Source organism: Manis javanica, chromosome 4 (genome assembly GCF_040802235.1).
Source record: "Manis javanica isolate MJ-LG chromosome 4, MJ_LKY, whole genome shotgun sequence".
In the NCBI taxonomy this organism is placed as follows: domain Eukaryota; kingdom Metazoa; phylum Chordata; class Mammalia; order Pholidota; family Manidae; genus Manis; species Manis javanica.
In genome coordinates, this window is record NC_133159.1 from 131,759,621 (window position 1) to 131,780,669 (window position 21,049).

General features: G+C 56.7%; 1 protein-coding gene across 1 annotated transcript; it reads right to left on the minus strand.

Annotated features, from left to right (window-relative positions):
* Window positions 1-606: 606 nt before the first annotated feature.
* On the minus strand, window positions 607-19,719 carry SMTNL2 (smoothelin like 2). Its single transcript, XM_017655025.3, has 8 exons — window positions 19,225-19,719; window positions 12,012-12,099; window positions 11,297-11,539; window positions 10,541-10,610; window positions 9,449-9,628; window positions 8,299-8,416; window positions 7,808-7,959; window positions 607-1,558 (listed from the first exon to the last, which is right to left on the minus strand). Exons 1-8 carry the CDS (start codon window positions 19,621-19,623, stop codon window positions 1,432-1,434), a joined length of 1,377 nt encoding a protein of 458 aa, XP_017510514.3. The 5' UTR covers window positions 19,624-19,719; the 3' UTR covers window positions 607-1,431.
* Window positions 19,720-21,049: the final 1,330 nt, after the last annotated feature.

A 21,049-nucleotide genomic window follows, 5' to 3' on the forward strand; every position in this document is an offset into this window, starting at 1 on the left:
GCTGCTCGAAGTACTGCTTGCCCACCTGGCAAGCTCCGCTGTGCCCCCTCAACACACAAGGATCACACGTGTGACAGAGAAGGCACACAGGTGCTGGTGTTTGGAGTTCATCTCATGAGCTACAGACACATACTAGCTCCTTAAAGAGAAGTTCTTGGAGCTCATGGCTCAAGTCCAACCCAATTAGAAAATGGTTCTTGAAGAAGAATAAGCTAGTGGCTGTGGCTTTATAGAATCTGAAGATGTTCTTAAAAGCCTACCTCCAAGCAGCTGTGAAAATAAACCAGTGCTCCTCGATGGGCTTCATCCACGTGAGACCACCCCAGAACCTGCCGTGGTGGGCCGCTGTTTATCACACATGTGCCAGTCAACACCCAGGGGACAACAGATCCACAAGGGGGAACTTTAGTTCATGCTCCCTCGGTGACACGGAGATGGCTGACTGACAGGCAAATGCAGAGAGAGCAAATATAAGTTTTGACTTTCTGGGCAGTGATCTCGGTACAGAAACGGTGAAGGGGGGATTTAAGAGGGTCTTTGGAACATGTACAAAATCTTTTCTTCTCAGGCCCCGCATCTCCCCAACAGAAATAACAAATCCCAAGCGAAGTTCAACACATCTTTTTATGTACAAACGGTTGGTGGTACAGATGGAGTTACATTTTATAAGTATCTGCAGCAAATCTCCTCAAAAAGATGTGAATAAAAACAACCTCACCACACAAAGGGCCTGTCCTTCCCCAAAAGTGTTAACTTTACAAGAGCCTATTCTTAGCCAAACACTTGTGGGGCCTCCCTGGAAGGCCAAGGGCACTCAGGGACCAGGCAAGACCCTTCCCATCTCCCCAGAGAGCCGAGGTGACTCGAAGGTCATCTGTTGCCCAGGACCTGGGAGTGATTAAACTGTTTATTCCCAAGACCTCAGTCTTCTTTGTCATGCTGCTGATTAAGCTTCTCTCTGTTTCCTGGCTGTGGCCCAGAGGGAGGGAGGAAAGGAGCCTACAATAGTGTGAGGAAGTAAAAAACTCTGGGTATTTTGATAAAAAACACTTGGTAATCAGTGTAGCCCTGTAAAGCCAATGTATCAAAACCACCAGAGGGAAAACCATGATTTAGCCTCGCAGAATCTACGGACAAGCGTTTTTTTTCTTTTTAAGGAAGATAATTACTTAGCACCAATTTCTCTCCCTCCGGTGATTTTTCCTCTTCCTTCCAGCCCTCTGCTGTGATCACCGCAGAGCTCAGCTCAGCGGCACTTGTAATCAGTAACACAGCTGGCCAGGACGGCCGTGCAGTCCCACACCACAGAGCAAACGGTACTCTCACACCAAAATGCAACGCGCCTCGGAGGCCATCCCGGCTCGGGGGAACACAAGTAGCCCCACGGTCTCCTCCCCGGGCTGCTCTTTGGCTCTCCGGGCCCCAGGCGCTTCACTCAAAGCGACGCAGATGGTTGTACAGTGACTGGACATAAGTGAAGACACACATGGGGTCCGGCTTGTGGCCCATCACCATCATGTCCTCGACCTCGATGAGGCGCTCGCAGTTGGCCAGGTTCCTGAAACACAGAAGCCCCATCAGAACGACGGTGCCCCTGACCAGCCAACCCCGCACTGCAACAACGCCATCGCCACTGCCAATGGTTCCCAGACTTATGCAACTTATTTACAATTTAAATAGACTGACTTCAATATCCAGTGAAATCCAATCGCTTAGAAATGTCACCAAATTAAATCCCAGTAAAAAAGGAAATCTTCTTAATTTAGTCTAATTTTTATTAATGAAAATTTCATTTAAAAATAAAGGTTCATTAAAAAATTCTATGTATATAGGCATACACAGAAAATAAGCATGTAAATGTAAAATGTAAAATCAGTAAATGTAAAATGAATAAAGATAAATTCACCCATAGGCCTCCTAAAAATGTTCATAAACTTGTACAATGACCCACAGCAAGAAATTTTTCATGATTCAGCACACACATACATATATGTTTCACGAAAATATTGACCCCTTCTACTACCGATATCTTCCCTATAATTCATTTCAATCTCTCCCCTCTCCTTTTTTTTTTTTTAATGCCAGTCATGAAACACTAAACTGATTTTACTAACTATAGATGGGTCACAGCTTGAAATTTAAAGTTGCCTAAAATCATTTTATAACTCCCCCCAGGGCTCTGTCTTACATTCTGGGAAACACTGGTTTGACTTTGGGCCCACGGGTATACATGCACGTGGGAACAGGGGGTTTTCTCTGGTCTGGAAAGAAAGTTGCTCTGGGCTAGGAGGGGGCACAGTCCCCGGCTGCAACGTCTTGGGGAGGTGGGGAAGGCAGGCGTCCACCATGAAGGCACATGCACTGTGCATCTCAGCGCTGAGCCTTGAAACCACAGCAGATGTCCTCTGGAATGCTGAGTGACACTTCCCCTGCATGCCAGATATGGCTGCCCAACGTTTATCAGGCAGAACCAAAAGGGCAAAAGCGACTGCACTTGCTCCAATCACCAGCGTCCTTCCTTCAACAGCTGTGCACACTTTTGTAGCGACAGGAAGTCCCCAGTGTTTTTTACCCCATATTGATAAGTGCGTGACTGTCAGGGTTCATTCCCCAGCTCCACCCTTACAATGACTTCAGGCAAGACACTTCACTCCTCCTGGCCTCAGTTTCCCCTTCTGGAGTAATAGCCGGTTTGCAGGGTGGTTATGAGGATGAATGAGTTAATCTGGCAGACCAAATGGGACAGTGTCTCACACGTGGAAGGGGCTTGATAAACGTTGGGGATTTTTATGGTTGCTGTTTTTATTATCATGCCTCACTCTAAAAAGCAGAGTGGGTCAACAGAAAAGAGAAGCCCGAATCTGAAATCTCAATAGCTGGGTTCAGATTCTAGCTCTGTCCATCGCATCACCCTCTGTGCTATTTCCTTGGCAGAAAATGAATCTCCCACCTCTGTGCTTCTTCCCAAGCTGACTTGTTGGGGAGCCTGTATGTCTTCATACACCTTCTACCCCAGGACATGGGAGCCAGTTCACAAGGCTCACACAGCACTTTCCACCAGTCCCTGTCCAAAGACAAGGACTGTGACATTAGCATGGGGGCCAGCTTTATGGTGCTGGCCAGATGCCAGGCCTCCTACCAGAAGCCAAATGTCAAGGTGAAATGGAGACATCTGTCCCAGACCCTGTCGCCACCTCCCCCTCAGTTTGGAGAGGGTGGCCTGTAAAGGAATGCAACAGCTTTGTGGGCTGGTGAGGGGTCTGGCCCAGTGCTCAAGCACCTCGCATCTCAGGACAGCCCAGGGCAGGGCCCATGTCCATGGTCAGTGCTCAGACGAGGGTGTGCAAAGCATTGTCAATGGTCAAGGACCAAAACTCTGAGTTCTTCTGACATGTGCTCACCTTCCTGATAGCTCAACCACCTAGCATCAGGTGGCCGCCTCCTCACCTGCAGCCTGGAGAGCAGCTGCCCCTCCCTCCCTCCTCCCCAGAGCTGCTGCTGTCAGAGGGCCCCAGATGAGTGTGAGCAGGCTCTACACATGTGCCCAGGGCATTAGCAGTGGTCCCAGCAGTCCCCCACATTAAGTGAGGGCAGCACTGAACCCCAAGCCTCAGCCTTGGAAAAAAACTGGAATGCCACCCTTCCAACCCTGTCAGAAGTAGGAGCCACCTCTGCAATGGCCCTGCCTCAGCTTGCCTGCCTCCAGGTCCAGGCACGGGGTGCTGATTTCCTCTGAGCACACTATAAATCCCTCTGCAGATGGCTCTGGTCATGAGAAAGGTTTCCCCTGTGTTTCTTAAGCTATTGTGCCTATTGGTACTTTCTACCTATATTGCTCCCAACAGGTTATTCTCAGTCCAATTTTTCCCCACAACAGAGCGCTTCACATGTTGGAAGAGAATCTTCACATCACAATCTTTCCCTGAAACTAAGTATCTCTGGTTCCTTCACTGCACCCTGAAGAGTACCTGGGACCCTCTGCTTGCAGCTGGTTCTAGTTTCTTTCTCTCCCTCTTCACGGAGGGCACTCAGAATTGCTGGCATGTTTCAGGCATTTTGCAACCTGTGCAGGGACAGGGAGCTGACCCCCTTTTTCATCTAGAGGCTGCATTTAACCTTCAAATAATGACATCCCTGCCCCTGCCCAGGCGACAAGCCTTCAAGATCAGGGTGGTAGTCAGGATGAGCACTGAGCCCTTACCCTGGCGCTGCCCTTCCTACCCAAACAAGGAGTCATGGGCAAGGTTCCAGCTCCCCCTGCGAACAGCCAGGGGACTGGACCACAGCCCATCTGGTCCCCACCACACCCCAGCTGGCTACGGCAGAGTAATGTCAAGATTCCTAGAAGCTGCAGACAAGGGTTGAATGAAACTTAGGAGGCAAGATAAAAGAAAAGGATAATGATGACCAGTACTGGCTTCCATAACAATATTCAAATCTCAAAATATTAAAGATCCCAATTGCCTTTTTTTCCAACTGGGGTATAACTGACATGTAACATGTATTTGTTTTAGGTGTGTACCCAATTGCCTTGGGAAAAAAAAAAATGCCTGCTTTTGTAAAAGCGATACAAGCTTGTTTTAAATAACTCAAACGACACAGAATAGTCCAAAGGAAAAAACATAAATCACTTCAAATGTTACTGCACAGCAAGAACCAGGATTAACATTTGCCTAGTACCATTTTTAAATGTATTTACTTATTAGCCCCATCTTGTCTGGGTTTATAAAAGGCTTAGAGAGTTTTTTCCTGCTCCACTCTGTTGTGATCTTTCGCCTCCATGGGATTGGCCTGGAAGGGAGATAGAGCAGGGCTTTGAGGGGTTATTTTTATTTGTTTAAGCCTTGTGTAGATGCAGATGCCAGGGCTGGTACTACGGCCTCCTGTCTGGTTTTAGACAAAGACACATGGGCACTACAAATAGCCTGGAAGCCCCTTCTGCTCCAGCGTAACCTGAGAGCAGGACACATTCCCCTTAGGGCAAGTGCGAGCCTCTGGCCTCACGTCCTGTGCCCTGCCAGAGATGTGCAGAGGAAGGGGAGGGCAGGAGCTGAGGGTCAAGTGCCACCGCAGCCCCTTCCATAATAGAGGCCAGTCCTCCGACCCTGCCAGCCCTGACCACCTGTCCTACACGGGGAGCTCACCCTGCTGTCAGTGCACTACCACACAGATCAGGCCACAGAGATGTCTTTGAGACCCTAAATTACTGGCAGGAGGGGCAGCACAAACCACTTTCACTCTACAGGCCTGATGCACCTTTGTGCTTTTAAGGTACTTGCTCACAGAAGGGTCTAGAAACATTTCCTTCCTGATGTGAGATGAACCCACTGTGTGGAGGCCCCATCCATGTCCTCCTTTCCCTTTCCCTCATCAGGGCCCAGGCTGCTCCTGTCCCACAACGCTGCTCCCAAACTGCCCTTCTTAGCCTTGTCCTGCTGCTGGCATGGCTGCTGATGTTTTCCAACCCCCTACATGTCTGCTTAGCTTCTACTGGCAAACCTAAGGAGTATCTGTTAAGATGTAGGTAGCCAATACCCTCAAGCAGGTGTCCAGATTTTTTCCCAGCTTTTCTAACCTCTCTATTTTCCAAGAAACCAGGCAGTCCAAGCTGCAGTCCTCCCAAGGGGCCTCAGGCAGGCCTTCCTCAGCCCTCTCCTACCTGCAAGATAATCTCCCAGGTGTCTCACGAGGGGAGGCACCCTCTCAGACTCTGAGCACAGTCTCTCCAAGCACAGGCCTGCTGTGGGCACCCCTCCCTGTCCCCTCAGGTCAGCAGAAAAGCAAGAACTCATCTCAGGGGCCTGGCAGACCCTCTACCCCTCCCAAGCCAGGATCAGGCTCAGGCCACAGGGAGAAGGGCCCCAGTTTTTCACCCTGCTGTTTGCTCTGGGGAGGAGGGAGGCAAAACTTGAGCAGCCTCCACTACCACCCCGCCAGGTTGGGAATAGAAGAAACATCTGTTTGGAGTCTGGAGGCCCCACAAGCTCCAACTTTGTGCTGGGAAAGCACTGCTACAAATCGCTTTCACCCCGGCTCCCAAGGGAAGCTGTGTCCCCTGCAGGCTGGGGCGCAGGGCCACCACCCCATGGCCCAGGGCCTGCGCCTTCCTGCCCCAGCCTCGCCTGGTCCCGGGCTACAGATGCACAAGGCAGCCAGGGCATGAGCTGGCACCAGCTGGCCCACCGGACTTGATGGAGCAGAGCTCTGTAAGCCAGCGTGGCCTTACCCAGCTGGAGTGGGTCATCGGTCCCCACGTCAGGACCCCAGCTCAGCATACTCTGGCAGTCTGATTTTTGATGGCTGCCATTTCTAAGCTTCAAGCAGCTGGGCCTCCTCCTGGTGGGAAGCCCCTCCCAGCATCGTGCTGTTACACTTGGCCCTGCCTTGCCATCGTCTGGATCCAGTTGCAAAACACACCCCATCCAAAGCTGTTTCTACAATTAGGATGACAGCTAATCCCAAGCAGCCAAAAAAGACAAGGCTTTTAAAGTGTACAAGGAGTTCTTATGACCCCAAGGGGGCCAAGAGCCCAAGCTTGTCATCTGAGACAGCACAAGAGAGGCAATACCAATATTCCAACAACTTAGGCCAGGAGCTCAGAGCCAGGGTCTCCATTCTGCCCTGGGAGTGAGAGCTGCTGCTCAAGAAATGGGTCGCTGCCTCGGCTCAAGGCAAAACCTCCATACCTACGCTGGTCCCCTGGCTCTGACTCCTCTGGCAGGCTGTGGGGGATTGGGGATGGGGCTGGGAGGCTGTGCCAAGCATGCAGGCAAGGCCTCTGGGAAGGGTTCCTCCAGTTCAGCAAGCCTGTAAGAGCACCTCCTGGGTTTGGGGACACAGACAAGAAACAGAAGTGGTGCGGCGGGATGATGGCACAGGCTTAGGGCACAGGCACACAGGCAGGCGGGCGGGAGGGACAGACCAATGTTCCCTCCAGGACACTCAGCTCTGGGGAGGCCTTCCTTCCCTTGGACCTTCATGCCCTGAACTTCATGAAGCTTGGTGTCAGGCAGCCCTGAACACCCTTATCTGTGTCCCATGCCTGCCCCAGGGGCCACGGCGCACTGCAGCGATGGCTCCCCTGCCCTCTGCCTTCTGACTGGTGTTGAGGGCAGGAGAGTGAGAGTAAAGCTTCTCACAGCTACCCCCTTGCAGGGTCACTGAGCAGGTCACCTCCACTGCCGCACAGCACAGCTCCTGTCATCCAGCGCTCTCCAAGCAGCCCTCCTTTCCAGTCAGGCTGAACACCCGAGGGCACCACACTTGCCTGGCTCCATTCCCACACCTTTATTAAACTCTCCTCAGCTAGACTTGAATGCACCCTGCCAGATCCCTGACTTGACCCTGCTTTGCCACTCTCCTGAGCCCTGGGGAGTCCTCAGTCAATAGCCAAGTCCCAAACTAGCTTCCCAAGCACCTCCTGATGCCAGAATCACCCCCACTTAATCTTTTCTCAATGGGTAGGTCTTAAGAAAGTGGACAACTTTATGTCAAATGCTAGAACAATGTTTCGGGAAACAAAATCTACTTACTGGAGAGGTTTTTTTAAACGTCCTCCCCAGCAAGTGCTTTAATTCCCTGCTGATCACCTGTGGCTTGTCCAGGCAACTGTACCTCCCCCAGCCCTGAGAGGACAGCCTCAGTGCCCGGGGGGACCCCCACGCCTGCTGAGCGCCCAGCAGCAGGGGCAGGCGCACTGAGAAGAGCTCCCGGCTCCCCAGGGGGTGCTGTGTGACCCAGGGCAGGCTGGCACCCTGGGGCACAAGTCAGGCTCTGGAGCTGGGCTGGCAAGACATGCCACACTCACTCGGCCATGGTGAAGGCCAGCTCGAAGTTCTTCTGCCGCTGCGTGGGGCTCAGGGCGCTGTAGTCGAAGGCGTCAGGGAAGAAGGAGTGGACCAAGGCACAGAAGGCCATGCCATCGCTCCAGCTGGAGGAGAAGTTCTGCAGGTCCACATGCTGCAAGCAAGGAAAGGTCAATACAGGGGAAGGGGACAGTGCCCCCCCTCAATTCAGCCCCACAGAGCAGATTCTCCCAGCCCCTCCCAGAGGCACACCATACTCCCAGCTCAGCAACAAGCTGTAGCGGCCAGGCTCCCCCACCACTCTCCACCATAAGCACAGGAGACCAGCCTGCTCAGGTCTAGATCTGGGGATTCCTGGGATTTCTAAGCAGAGGCTGCAGACAGCTAGGGACCAGCTGCGAAGGCCTGATTTCTCTAGCTGCTACTGCTCCACCCCAGCCTCAGGTTCTTGCCCTGACCAGGGGGACAAGACCTTCTGGCTGGGGCCCCTCACCTGGTAGCCGATGGTCTTGTTGCGGCACCACTCGAGCAGGAGCTGCTTGATGCTGCTGGCACTGGCCACACCGAAGCTCTGCGACCGCTTCAGCTTCGCCCGCGCCTCTCCTTTCCCCCTGCAGAAAGGGGGCAGGCCTGCTGTGGGGGCTGCCCCTCTGCCCCATCCCCTCAGAGAGGCAGAGGAATCCTCAGCCACTCCCAAGCTGCCAGGAAAATGCCCCCACCTGCTCCGCTCACCCAGGGGAGACACTCTGCCAGTCCAGCCCCATGCCAGGTGCCATGTCCAGGCAGGATGAGCCCCGCAGAGCAGCTACACAGCCTCCCTTGACAGCATCTGGAAGGACCAAACCCCTTCCGGCCTCCAGGCCCAGTTTATTCCCCATGCTGGGCATCAGGGTCACCTGGCAATCCTAGAGTGGGGGACCTGAGCCCACACGCCCCTACACCCCTGCCCTCTGCTTGGAACCCCTTTCCCCTTCCCTTCTCCTTTCCCCTCCTTCTAAGCCTCCCTCTGAGGTCACCCTCCCTGGTGGCTCCTTCCTAACCCATAAGGATGGTTTCCTCCACTGGGCCCCAGGGATACCCTGACAGCCGGGATCAGGTTGTCTGGCTCAGGCTCCCTCCCTGGAGTCAGAGCCTGGGGAGCGTGACTGGGGTCGTCTTGATCACACGGGCCTGGGCCACACCCTGCACACGGGTGGCACTACCACCAACAGCAGAGTGGATAAATGTGCAGAGATGGATCATGTCTCCAGTGCAGCAGGCTGAAAGGCGCATTTAGACACGGTGGTACCACTGCGGCACCTCCCAGCTCCTGCCATGCATCCAAACTGCCCTTCTGTTTCCCCAGTCAGGCCCAGAAACCAAAGGAACTATGGCCTGCAAAGCTCCACATGTGGGGCTGGCCTGGGGCACCTCCGGGAATGAGGGAGCGGGTAGGGGCCCTCATCAGGTCTGGCCTGGCTCCCTGCCCCAGCCTGCCCTGTGGCCCAGGCCTGACCCAGTATCTTAAAGAGAGGTCACATCTTGGGGAACTGCCCCCTGGGGAACAGGATGAGGCCAACTGTGCCATGCTGTGCTTGCCTGCCCCCAGACTGGGTCTGGGTCTACTCTGGGGCCCAACCTGGCCTGGGGATGTGTGTCCGTACTTGCCCGCTGTGTCCTGCTCCCATTTCTCAAACAGAGCCTTCCGGGCCTGCGCCCCCGAGGTGCGGGGCAGCGTCTGCGACCTCACCAGCTCCCGGCGACGCTCCCCTGGGCGATGGGCCTGAGTCGTGGCTGGCGGTTGTGGGGACGGAGGCGACTGGGGTGAGGTCGCCAGCGGGGGGCTGAGGACAGAACCACTGAGTCAGGAACTTCAGTAGCTCACACAGGCCACAGGGTCCCCTGGACCTCTGGGGGTGAAATGAGGCAGGGGCAGGGGACTGGGGTGGCAGGCAGAAAGGAAGCACCACCTCCAGGCCCAGACTGGTTGGGCAGGTTTCTGAACTGAGCAGCTGGGAAGCCCAGCCAGGGAGGGAGAGTGCACCTCCATAATCACCCCCTGCCAGGTGTCTATGCCTGGGGGTGGGGGTGGCATCCTCTTTGGGCAGAAGGTGGACCCAGAACCAGCCCCACCAGGACAGGCCACCACCCGGCCCCACCACCACTAGATAAGACCCCCTTTGTTTTCCCCCCAGGAACAGTTTGCCAGTAAGTCACAATTCTCCTTTTATTAGTAAAAGAAAAAAAAAAAGGCAAGCCAGCCTCCACCCCATCCCCGGCTCCAATCACAGGCCAGCTGGCCTGGAGGAGCATGGGGACAGCTGCAGGCTAGGAGGAGGCAGTCACCCCAGGGAAGCCCATGCAGACCCAAGCCAGTCTAGGTGGTTCTTCAGTCCACCAGCAGGAAGCACGGGGCTCTGAGGGAGCCCAGCTAGTCAGGGTGGATGAAGACAAAGTGAGACATCCTCCTCCAGCCTTCCTCCATGGAGACCGAGACACCCCTCCAGTCTTTTGCCAGACTTGCTTTGAACGGGCCACAGAGAAACCAGCCTGCAGCTGTATGTCTCCAAACAAAACTCTCCATCAAGCACCACTGCCTCATCCCCTTGCTCAAACCCCACCCACCAACACAGCCACCGTGGCTTTCCAGGGGCAGCACAGGGAGCCCCTGCAGGTGGCAGCCGGGGTCCAAGGCAAAGCTAGTGACAGCTGCGGAGCGCGGACCCCACCCTCTGGGAACACACACCCTGACTCACCTGTCCTTGCTCCTGCCTGCAGCTGCTGCCGCGTAGCCAGAGCTCGATCTTGGGAGAAAAGAGTTCCTCTCTGTGGGACAAAGGGAGGGAAAAAAATAATGAAATAATGAACCCTGGATGCAGGGAGGGACAGCCACTGCCCGCCTTGCTGCCTCTGACTCGGCCCTATGCGGTTTCCCCAGCATCAGCCCATGGACGGGCAGGAGCCCCCCGGGCAGCTGGCCACGCCTCAGCCATGGCCCACAGTCCAGGAGAGGAGGCCGGGAACAGAGAGCAATGACATAAAAGAGGTCTTTGAAAGTGTTCCCATCCTGTTTCTGAGAGCACAGGGGCCAAGGCCCCTTGTGCTATGGATCCAGCAAATACTTTGTTCCGGAACCCCCATTCTGGAAGCCCACCTGCCCCTCCCCAGGACACACCACTGAGACCTGACCACAGGCCCAAGACAGGCCAGGAGGGCCATGCCAAAATGTGCAGGGTAAGAGGCTGCCTTCTAACCACAGCCTGGACCTGTGCTCAAAGCCATGGTCATCTCCCATGGGGAATGATGCTATTTCATGGGCTCTCCAGGAGAGGAGCTGGGCAGGATGAGCCCTGTGCAATGGCACAGATGGCTAGGGAGAGGGGTCACAGCGGCAGGCGGAGGTGGGGCTGTGGATTGATCCAGGCTTCCTGACTCTCTTACCTACTGCCCAGTCCCTGCCCACCCTCCCACCTCAGTGGGATCTGCCCCCAGGCATGCTCTCTTGCTCCTACCGCTGGGACTGGGAGTCCAGGGTGTGGTGGCCTCACTGGGGTTCAGGCTGAGGCCCCCCAAGGTGGTGGCAGATGTGGGCGAGAGAGCTGCAGCTGAGGTCTCCCCAGAGAAGTTCTCAGAGAGCCGCATGACGGCCGTGACTGGCTGGTGAGGCAGCCCCAGGGAGAGGCTCACGGGGCGAGGCTTGGGGGTCTCTGGTGCCAGGAAGGTGTGGGCAGCCCCAGGGGGTCCATCACCTGATCCTGGAACATGTGACCAGCAGGGTGTTTGGGTCAGCCACGCCATCCACAGGAACCTCAGACCCCCCAGAAGGGCTCTAGCCTCCGGGAACCCTCCTCCCACCTCCTCCAGGAAGGCCTTCCTGACCTCCCCCACTGAGAACGTCTGAATGCTCCAACCAGAGTTGACACCTCCTCCAATTTCCCCTCCTAGCCAGCTCAATAAATACTAGTTGGCTTGTCAGTCCCTTCTCTATCCTGGTCAGTGCTCAGACAATTCCTCAGCTCCTGCTTGCAATTCACCAGAAACAGGGAAGCTCATGACCTTTCAAGATCTCCTGTTTCCCTCTGTGTTTAAAATTCCTGCTCACTTTGGGTGAGACTGCTCTCCTGTTGGGATTCAGGCTCAAGTCCCCCATCCGAGTCAATGAATGGCTGGGCACAGATGCACGGCCAAGACCTACTCAGCCACCCCAGTTCTGCCGTCGGCCCATACCTGCCCCTGGCTGGTGCCCGTTCTCGACGACGCACGAGTTTGAGGTCCTCACCTCCAACTCGCTGGCTTCATCATGGTGATCCAGGCTCTACAGGGACACAAACACCGAGCCGCTCAGTCGCCTGGGCTGGCGGCCCACCTGCAGAAGCACTCTCCAAAGTCCCTTTTGGTTCTGGCAGGGCAAACAACACTCACAGTGGAGAGAGTAAGCCCCCAGGAGATACCAAAATGAGCCAAGACCATGGAGCAAGCAGGGGCAGACCCAGCCCCAGTTAGCTGAGCCCCTGGAACCGTGCGAAGTAAACACCTCCATTGAGCTCAGCCCAAAGCCCAAATATGCAAAAGACAAAAGTGTGAGATGGAGGGTTCCTTAGAAGTGTGCGAGGTGGACCCACCCTTCCTCCAGGCTGGACCGGAAGGCCCAGGTTGGGAGAGCCTGGCCTCTGCTCACTCCAGCTGGGCAGGCCAGTGTGCCTACCTACGTGGGAGCAGCCGAAACCCAGAGACACACAGTCCCCTGAGGCAACAACGGGCACTCAGCCCCCCACTGAGGACTTTCCCTGGATATGGGGTCACAAGATTTGCCCAGATGTCTGGAGTATAAGGCCTGGTTGGCTCCACACAGCCCCTCCAGCCCTCTGGGCTGCAGCAGTGGGCAACAGGGGTGGGGATGGGGGGAGGTGCAGAGAAAGAACCAAGACAGAGAGCCATCAGGGAGCCTGGCATCCTGGCTGTGCCACAAAGCACCACATGACCTGGGTCGGTTCATGGCCCCTCTGGGTCTCAGTTTCCCTATTAGAGATACAGGAGCAGGCTCGCAAGTGTCATTTGAGCATATGCCAAATGTCAGGGCATCTAGACATGCCGCTTATGCCAACTTGCTTCTGTCCTCCCAGGAAGGTTCTACCAGCCCCGTTTTACAGATGGGACCTGAGGGTTCAGAGAAGGGATGTGCACTGTCCAAGGTTACACAGTGAGAAACTTCTGAAATTTGTGGACAGGAGGGACGACTCAAGCATGGTCCTGCCCCTCTCACAGTAAGGGAGGTGTGGAGGCTCAGGGGGCCTGTAAGGCTGGTGGGGTCTGCCTGCAAGAACGGGATTGAAGAAGACCCCTAGCAGGGGCTCTACTAAGAGCCCAAGATGGGTGGTTTAAGAAGCTGGCCACACACCTCTCCTTGATGCCTCCAGGATGGCCCGCTTGTCGACAAGGCTCCCGGGTGACAAAAGCCCATCCCTGGCCCCTGACAGCTCAGCTACTCCTATAACCAGTGCAAGAGGTGGCCACCCTGCCATGGGGGTATCCGTCTGGTGGGGGGCTGTGCGGCATGAGGGTGTATGCCTAAGACAGCCTTCATCCAGCCCGGGAGGTCAGGGAGGGCTTCCCAGAGGCAGGCATGCCCGAGCCAAGTCTATAGTAGGTCAGGTGGACAAGAAAGGGAGGCTATTCCCAGCAGAGCAACTAGCGTCTGCAAAAGCAACAGACATCAAGGCACAAAACATTCTGATCCAATGGCTGGAGAGGCACCACGCAGCCCAAGAACTTGGTCTTGACTCCTTAGACAAGAAGGAGCTGAAGGTCATCAGCTCTATGTTTTAGGAACATCCTTCAGCAGCCAGCAACAGAGTGGCATGGAAGGGGGAGACCAGCAGGACAGTCACCTACTAGTCCCAGGTGGGGACACAGAGGGGAGACAGGGCAGTAGGAGGGAGAGGGGAAGGACTCAGAGTTCTCAGGAGAATGAGTGGATGTAGAGGGAGGGCAGGACACATACCTCCTCCAAAGCCAAGCTTCAGGCCTGACTGGCTGACCAGGAATGACGGGGACATGTGGGAAAACAGGGATTTCAGTTTTGGACATGATGAGTGTAAGGAGCCCCTGGGGCACCAGGGACTTGTGGACAGGATGCAGCTGGGTATTTAAGTGAAGTTTAAGAGGAAGGACAGACAAATGATGGGGAAACAGGAGTCTCATATCCAGAACATGGCAGAGGAAGAGCTGGCCGGGGGCTGATGGGACCTGGGATGAGGCAACACCTTCAAGGAGCGGAAGAGACTTCTGCCGAGAATGACGAGGAGCAGCCAGGGGGCAGGAAGAAAACCAGGAGAATGTTGAGAAAAACAGGTAGACGCATATCAAGAGGGCAGGCATTTCAGTGGCATCCAAAGGTGGCCTCAGGTCAAGGAAAAGAAGGTCAAGAGGAGGTCGAGAAAGCATCCATTGGGTTTCTCAAAAAAGAGATCACTGGGGATGGTTTAGGAACTGAATCAGATGCAGGGTGGGGGCAGGAGGTGGCCTGGGGAGAAGTGGGGAGAATGCAGACAGCACAGTAACTTTAGCCATGAGGAGAGGAGGGAAAGGGGTCTGAGGGGTTCTTCCAGATGGATGAAGAGGTAAGACACCGTTTACAGGCTGAGAGGAAGGCTCCAGCAGGGGAGGGGCCCCTTTGTGGGGTGAGGTCCCTGGAGAAGGGAGAAAGGACAGGACTCCAAGGCCTGGCCTTGAAGAGGTGGTGACCCCTCAACTTCTGGTTCAGGAGGACAGAGGGGAAGGGGCCAGGCCCAGTCTCAGGAACATGGAGAAGGAAGGGGACATCTGCTGGTACCCCAGAATTGGAGGCGGGCAACACCCCACTAGAGCCATACCACAGATTCCTTGAAGGCAACTCAGCAGAGGGAGGAGAAACAGCCAGGCCATCCTGAACCCCAGCCCCCACCTGTCACCAGGGCAGCTCAGCTGTGGGGTCTCCACATCCCCCCTCAGCCCTCCCCTGGTCCAACAGGTTCCACAGGTCCAGGCAGGCAGGGGCCTGGAGGGACAGGCTGATGTGAAACCATTTTCCCAGGAATGTGGGTCTCTATGGGGGGACCCCACAGATGCCTGCCCCTACATCTTGCAGGTCCCCTACTCCCCACGATGCCCAAGGGGACCAGACAGGAGGAGTGCAGCTGGGGTGGGGGCTGAGCCCGGACCCCTAAGTCCTGGTGGCCTCACACCCCCTTCCCCAAAACTGGAACTACTCCTCACCCAAGAGGGGGGCTCTGCCCATGCGTCAGGCCAAGAGGCTATTCAGAGACCACCCTCCAACCAATCATCACACCAGCAGGGGGCAGGGGAGAACTAAAGGCAATAGCAGAGTCAAGGTCTGGGGCTCAGGTCTCCTCCCCAACCCAGGACTCTGCCCACAAAGTGCTCTGGCCTTCCAGAGGGCAGAGAGGACAGCTCAAGACAGACCTGTCTCCCAGGATCTGGGAGGTGAGCCCAGCCCCCACTGGACCTGTCTTAAGCAGATACTGGGGAGGGAAAGGGGAAGAAGTGGGTAACCACCCCAGAGGAATCTTTGGGGATCATGGAGCCCTTGTCCAGGGATCCAGGCTGGGTGAGCAAGCACTTCTCTCTGTTGCCAGGTGTACCTGTGGGGGCCTCCGCATGCTTTCCCAATAGGCTTCCCTAGGGGGGCGTCAGCCTGCTTCGGCCACAGGGCAGGAACCAGGCTGCTGTGTGCAGGGGCCGGACAAAACCCCTGGAGAGCCCTAGGGATGGGGACTGGTCCTGCTGAGCTGGCCCTAGCACCCCCGAGATGCCCGTCTGTGCTTTGTTTTAAGAAAAGGGAGCTCCTTGACAGGCCTGGGAATGTTAGGGGAGAGGCGGGGGATGCGATAAGTCTGATTTCAGGGACTCTGAGAGATGGGGCCCTCTCCTGGGAAAGGTTTCAAACACTTTTGTGAGGGCAGGAATACTGTTCCGGGTTCTCAGTGCCACCTGACCCCACACAGGCCCGTGCGAGGACGTGGTGGTGCGCCCGTGTGCCCAGCATGGCCCATGCACAGCCAGAACCCCCGTCCTGAGACTGCTGCCTCACCAGCCTCCTCTCTCACACCATGGTTTTTAAGACTCTATTTCAACTTCTCCCTAAGGCATTCACCTCTCTTATCAGAGAGTGTGTCTGGGAAAGAAAGGCCGATAAGGTGAGTCTGGTTTCTTTCACAGTCAGGCCTTGACACCAAACTCCTGGCAATCATTCCTGAGGGACCCCACTACCTTGGCCATGGGGACCCAGTGGCCCCAGCTCAGCCCGGGACACTTCCAGGGAACAACTCTGGCCCAGCCTCCATGGCCCAGCCTGGCCTCAGGCCGCCACCACCCACCACAGGCCCCCAGCCAGCTACCTCCACCCACCAGACCACAGCTGTGGCTCTGTGGACACTTTTGTGAACAGATCAGGCTGACTGTCACTATTATAAGTACCAAGTCACTCAAAGCAAGGGGCCCAATAGGGCCAATCCCCCTTGCTTTAGATACAGAGACACTGAGGTCGAGCTGGGAAGAGATTTTTCCCAAGGCTCACAGCAAATACTCCAAAAGCAGCTCCCATCTGCTCCAAGGACTTGTGGCCTCCTACAGGAAGTCCTCCCTGATTACTCACACCCCACCACCCTGCCCTCTCCCTCCTCCCAGAGCCTCCCTGGCTACTCCTCTGTTTCCTCACTACCTAGCAAGATCAAAATCTGTGCATTTAGAAGTGGATTACCTGATCAACTCTTTCTGTACTGAGTTCAGGACACATTTATATACTGAATATGAACCACTTCTAATCTCTCAGTCCCCACTTTGAAACAGCGGGAAGAAAGGGGATCTCCAAATCTCGTTGCTTATTACAGATGGGCCTCCCTAATACCTGCCTCACCACAGCCACCATAGGCTCACACCTAGGCCCCCCTGGGACACAGACATGAAGTACAAGAGGCCAAAGGACCAGGAGCCCCAGCCCAGCTGACTCCTTCCAGTCTTGCTCCAGAGCCCTGATTCCATGTTTGTGGCCAAGCCTCCAGTCACACCCTGCTGGTCCCAGCACACCGAGTGGATGGCTCTACACAGCCTCCCTCCCTGACAGAAACTGGCTAGAAGCCTGTGTCAGCACCCTGAGTAGTGGGCTGCAAGAGAAGTGGGAACCAGTGCTTCTGGAGTTAAGCAGGGGCAGCTGCCCCAGGCCCCACTGGAGACCTTGGCCATCCCCCGCCTGCAGTGCTCACCTGTGCTTGCGGCCCACCTCACCTCGGGCCTCTCTGAAGTCCACTACCTACTCCCCAAGTGTGTCTCCACCTCACTCCCCCAACGGGCTGCAACACTCTGCTCACCTCCAATCTCTTCTTCCAGAAGGGTCCCCTCTCTTGATTTCTAAGAGTGGGCTCTCTGGGGCCCCCTAGCTCCCTGGCAGCTCCTCTGCCTCTGCCCAGGGCTCCTGCTTCACCCTCCACTACCGCACAATTGCCCTGAAGCCCTTGCCCACCCTAGGGCTTCAACTGCCACTCTGCCTGATAGCTCCCTACCTTCCAACCTTGACCATTCTTGGCACAACAGATCAGTGACTCCACCTGCTTGGGGCCAGCTTCGCCTGGATGTCTCAGAGCCCCTCTCCCTCAGCATGACCCAAACAGAACCTGGCATCTCCACCAGACCTATGACCCAACAGTCCCCAGGCAGGGCTCCCCTCTCTGCCTCCTGCTCACATCAAAGAGTCTCTCACTGGCTGACTGTCCCTCAGGGACCTCTCTCTAAGGCAGCCCCAGTTCTCCATCCACCCACTACTGCCCCAGCTCTCTCCCTGGACTATCACAACCCACCAGCCGTCCTTGAGGGAGCTTGGCCCATACAATGAGGGCCCTGTCCCTCCCCTGCCCAGCGCTCCACCCCCATCACCCCCATAAGCAAGAGGACTAGCACACCTCAGCTGATAATGGCCAATTCTCACTGAAAAAAGTTAGATGACTGGAGAGGATCTTCTCATATATGTACTCTGAGATTACTGCTCTTAAAACCCAGGCAGCTGCTTCCATGAGCAGACCCAGCAGCAAATGCATGTTAAAGTAAAACCTCAGAAACAGCCGATGACACGGTTTATTAGGCACGTGTGAGCTCACAGTGGTGATTTTGTACTATGCACATGCACTGTGTCATGCTCTTTGGATGGATTTAAGTGCATCCGTATTTGCAGACACTTCACACAGAGCACAAGGGCTCTACCACCAGCACAGGTTTAAGAAACTCACCCCCGGGGATAAAGCCCAAACACCCTTGCCTAGCATCCAGCTGGCCTTCTCAACTCACCCCTCCACTCGCACACCCACCGGGCTCCCCTCTGGCCAGTGAGTCCTGTTAGCCTTGCTGAGCCTGCCCTGACAGCCCCCACTGCAGCAGCAAGCCCTAGGCCTCCAGCACAAAGCCTTCCCGGGATACCCACTGGGAAGGGACTCTGGCGTTGGGAGCAGACTGCTCTGGCTGCCTGCACTGTTGGTACTGCTCTGCCTGCCGCCATCTCCCACCCAGTTGGGACCTACAGGGGTTAATGGCTCATCTGATCCCTCTCCTCCTGGCCCCCTGAAATGCAGCCCAGCCCACATGGGGGATCTGAATGCCTGGTGGACTGAACCACTGGAGGGACAGCAGGTGCAAACAACTTAGACTCAGACCTGGAAACCAACCTCAGAGCACATGGCTGCGCGGGGTGGAAAAATCCCACCGAAGGGCCAGTGCACACACCAGGTAAACTCCCTATCCTGCCTCTCCGAGGCCCCACGCTCAGGGGGTGACTGCACGACGCCCACCTCCACCCCCCACCGCCCCTGGCCACTCACTGACCCCAGGAAGCTAGAGACTGCTCTTTTGTCTCTCTTCACGGTAAGGGATTTGCCCCCCTGCGAGTTCCCAAACCAGATCGTGCCCTCTCCCCAAACACGCACACAACAGGGGCCTGAGTTCTCTGTCGCGGTTAATTAATAATGAGAACCGTCAGGCCTCAGTGAAGCAGCAACGCAGGGGGCGCGTGAACAGAGGTGACGACTGCTGACCATTCCAACACGCCGGCGAGGCCAAGGCGGTGCTGAACAGGCGGGGCGTACCTGAGCGCCCAAGGCCTTAGTGTCCTAGGAAAGAGAGGGGAGGGAGGAAGGACTCGGGGCAAAAATGGCCTCAATTCCCAAGAAAGGAGTGGCCCGTGACAGGTGCAGCGGGCAGGCTGACAGTGCTTCTCTGCCCCTCTCCCACTGGATTGGTGGCCGGACCCTCAAGAGCGAGTCCTCGCCGCCAGTGCAGGCGCAGCCCCCAAGCCAGCAGACACTAGGACGCTCGCACTCGGGGTGGCATCCGGGCGCGGAGCCCCGCTTCCCTGGTGCAGGAGCACAGGCACCCGCGCGCTGAGCTGCCCGGGGCTCACCTGGCTGCGGCCGGACAGCGAGAACGTGGCGTGGCTAGCGAAGCGTGAGGTGCCCAGGCGGGGCGCGCGGTCCCGAACCCTGGGCGCGGGCGGAGGGCTTGGCGTGCCGGGCGTGCCGGGCGCAGGGGACAGCCCGGTCGCCAAGCCCAGTGCCTCCACCTGGCGCGTCAAGCGCTCAAGCTGAGCCTGCAGTCGTTGGTTATCGCGCTGCAGCTCGGCCACCGTGCGCGCCAGAGGGCCGGCCAGGCGCAGCGCCTCGGCGACGCGCCGCTCCACGCCGCGCTGCAGCCCCTGCATGTCCTCGTGCAGCGCGCGCACCGCGCCCTCCAGCGCCGCCTCGTAGCGGCCCAGCGCCTCGCGCACCGTGCGCGCCTCCTCCGCTTCGGGGGCCGGCTCCATGGCTAAGCAGGGCGCGCGGGTCTGAGAGCGGGCCTAGAGCTGGGAGAAGCCGACCTCAGCAGCTCGGCCGCAACTGGACGCCCGGGGCTGGGTTTGCCGGAGGCGCGGAGGGCGGGGCGGGCGGAGGGCGGGGCTGGCCCCGGGAGTCCCGGGACTGGGCGCCGTGAGGGGGCGGGGCCTGGGGGCGGGGCCGGTCTCACTCCGGCCCGACAGGGGTACACCCCGTCCCTGGAGACCCTCGGGACGGCGTGGAGTGGGGGCGCCGAGGGAGGGGAGTCCGCCCCGCCCCTCCCATCCCCCAGTGCGGAGCCGCGGGGCAAGTACCTAGTTGGGAACACCACGCCGCTTCTCCACCCGGGAGGAGCGGTGGGACGCCTGGGGAGGGGAACTGGGGGCCCACCGAAAGAAGGCCTCGACCCCCAAATGAACTTGACTTTGGAGACCACCGAAGCAGGCTGTGCATTCTCTCGGGGCTCTCTCCCGCAGAGCCCGGGTCCAACTGGGAGTGGGGCCTCCCGCACTGCTTAGGGAGACCTGAGAGTGGTAGCAGACCCAGGTCTGCTGCCCTGACCCTCATCGTTGCCCCTCACTGCCCACAGGCACAGCTCTCTCAGTCACACACTCACCTGTGGGAACTTTGCCTGGAATTTCTTGCACCTGTTGTAGGGGAGCAGGAGACAGGCGGTGAGGTCCCCTCCCCATCTCTGCAATTATACACTCTCCCCTGCCAGGCCCACCGTGTTGCACCATCTTTGTGTCCTTCCACCAGTGGTGCACAAGGGCTCCAGGCTCACCAAGGGGCCCCTTTTAGGGGTCCATGAGAGGCTGAGGTCAGAGAAGAAAGGGTGGGCTCAGTAAGGCTGAATCTCCAAATCCTGGGATGGGGGACTTTGCGACTGATCACCCTCTTCTTTCCATCTGTCTGTCATGGGCCTCCATGCGCAGGCCAAGGCTCCCAGCTCCCTTCCCTCTCAACCTTCCTTTTACATCTGAGCCCAGATACTTCTCTCTTTGAGATGCATCCCCCACCAACCACAGGGAAGAATGGAAATAGTTGTTGCAGGATGACAGGGTGATGGGCAAAAATACTGTAAGTTTCCATGCATATTGTAAAACTGATTTAAAATTAAACTGGGAAAATCCCATCCTTTATGCAAAAAACCGTCCCTGATTAGCCTTCTTCCCAGGCCAGGCCCAGCTGAGGCCCCGTGGCTGGGCAGGCAGAGCCAAATGACGGCAGGGGCTGAGTTCTGAAAGGCTTGTTCCTGTTGTATTAGACTTCCAAAGATGCATGGAGCCACACACCTCTTGGGCTGGCCTGCACTGGGCCAAAGGAGCTCAGTCAGGCTAACAGGCAGAGCACAGATCCCCTTTCCCCCACTCCGCCATGGGGACAGGAAGGAACGCTGGCTTACCTAATCCAAGG

Bases quoted from the DNA above. Each gene is read 5' to 3' on its own strand.
- SMTNL2 (XM_017655025.3), bottom strand. From the start codon at position 19,623: ATGGAGCCGGCCCCCGAAGCGGAGGAGGCGCGCACGGTGCGCGAGGCG. The intron at 12,100-19,224 runs GTGAGCCCCGGG...GTGTCCCTGTAG, and splicing joins CGCTGTCCGGCCGCAGCCAG to AGCCTGGATCACCATGATGA. The intron at 9,629-10,540 runs GTGAGTCAGGGT...TTCTGTCCTCAG, and splicing joins GCAGGCAGGAGCAAGGACAG to CCCCCCGCTGGCGACCTCAC.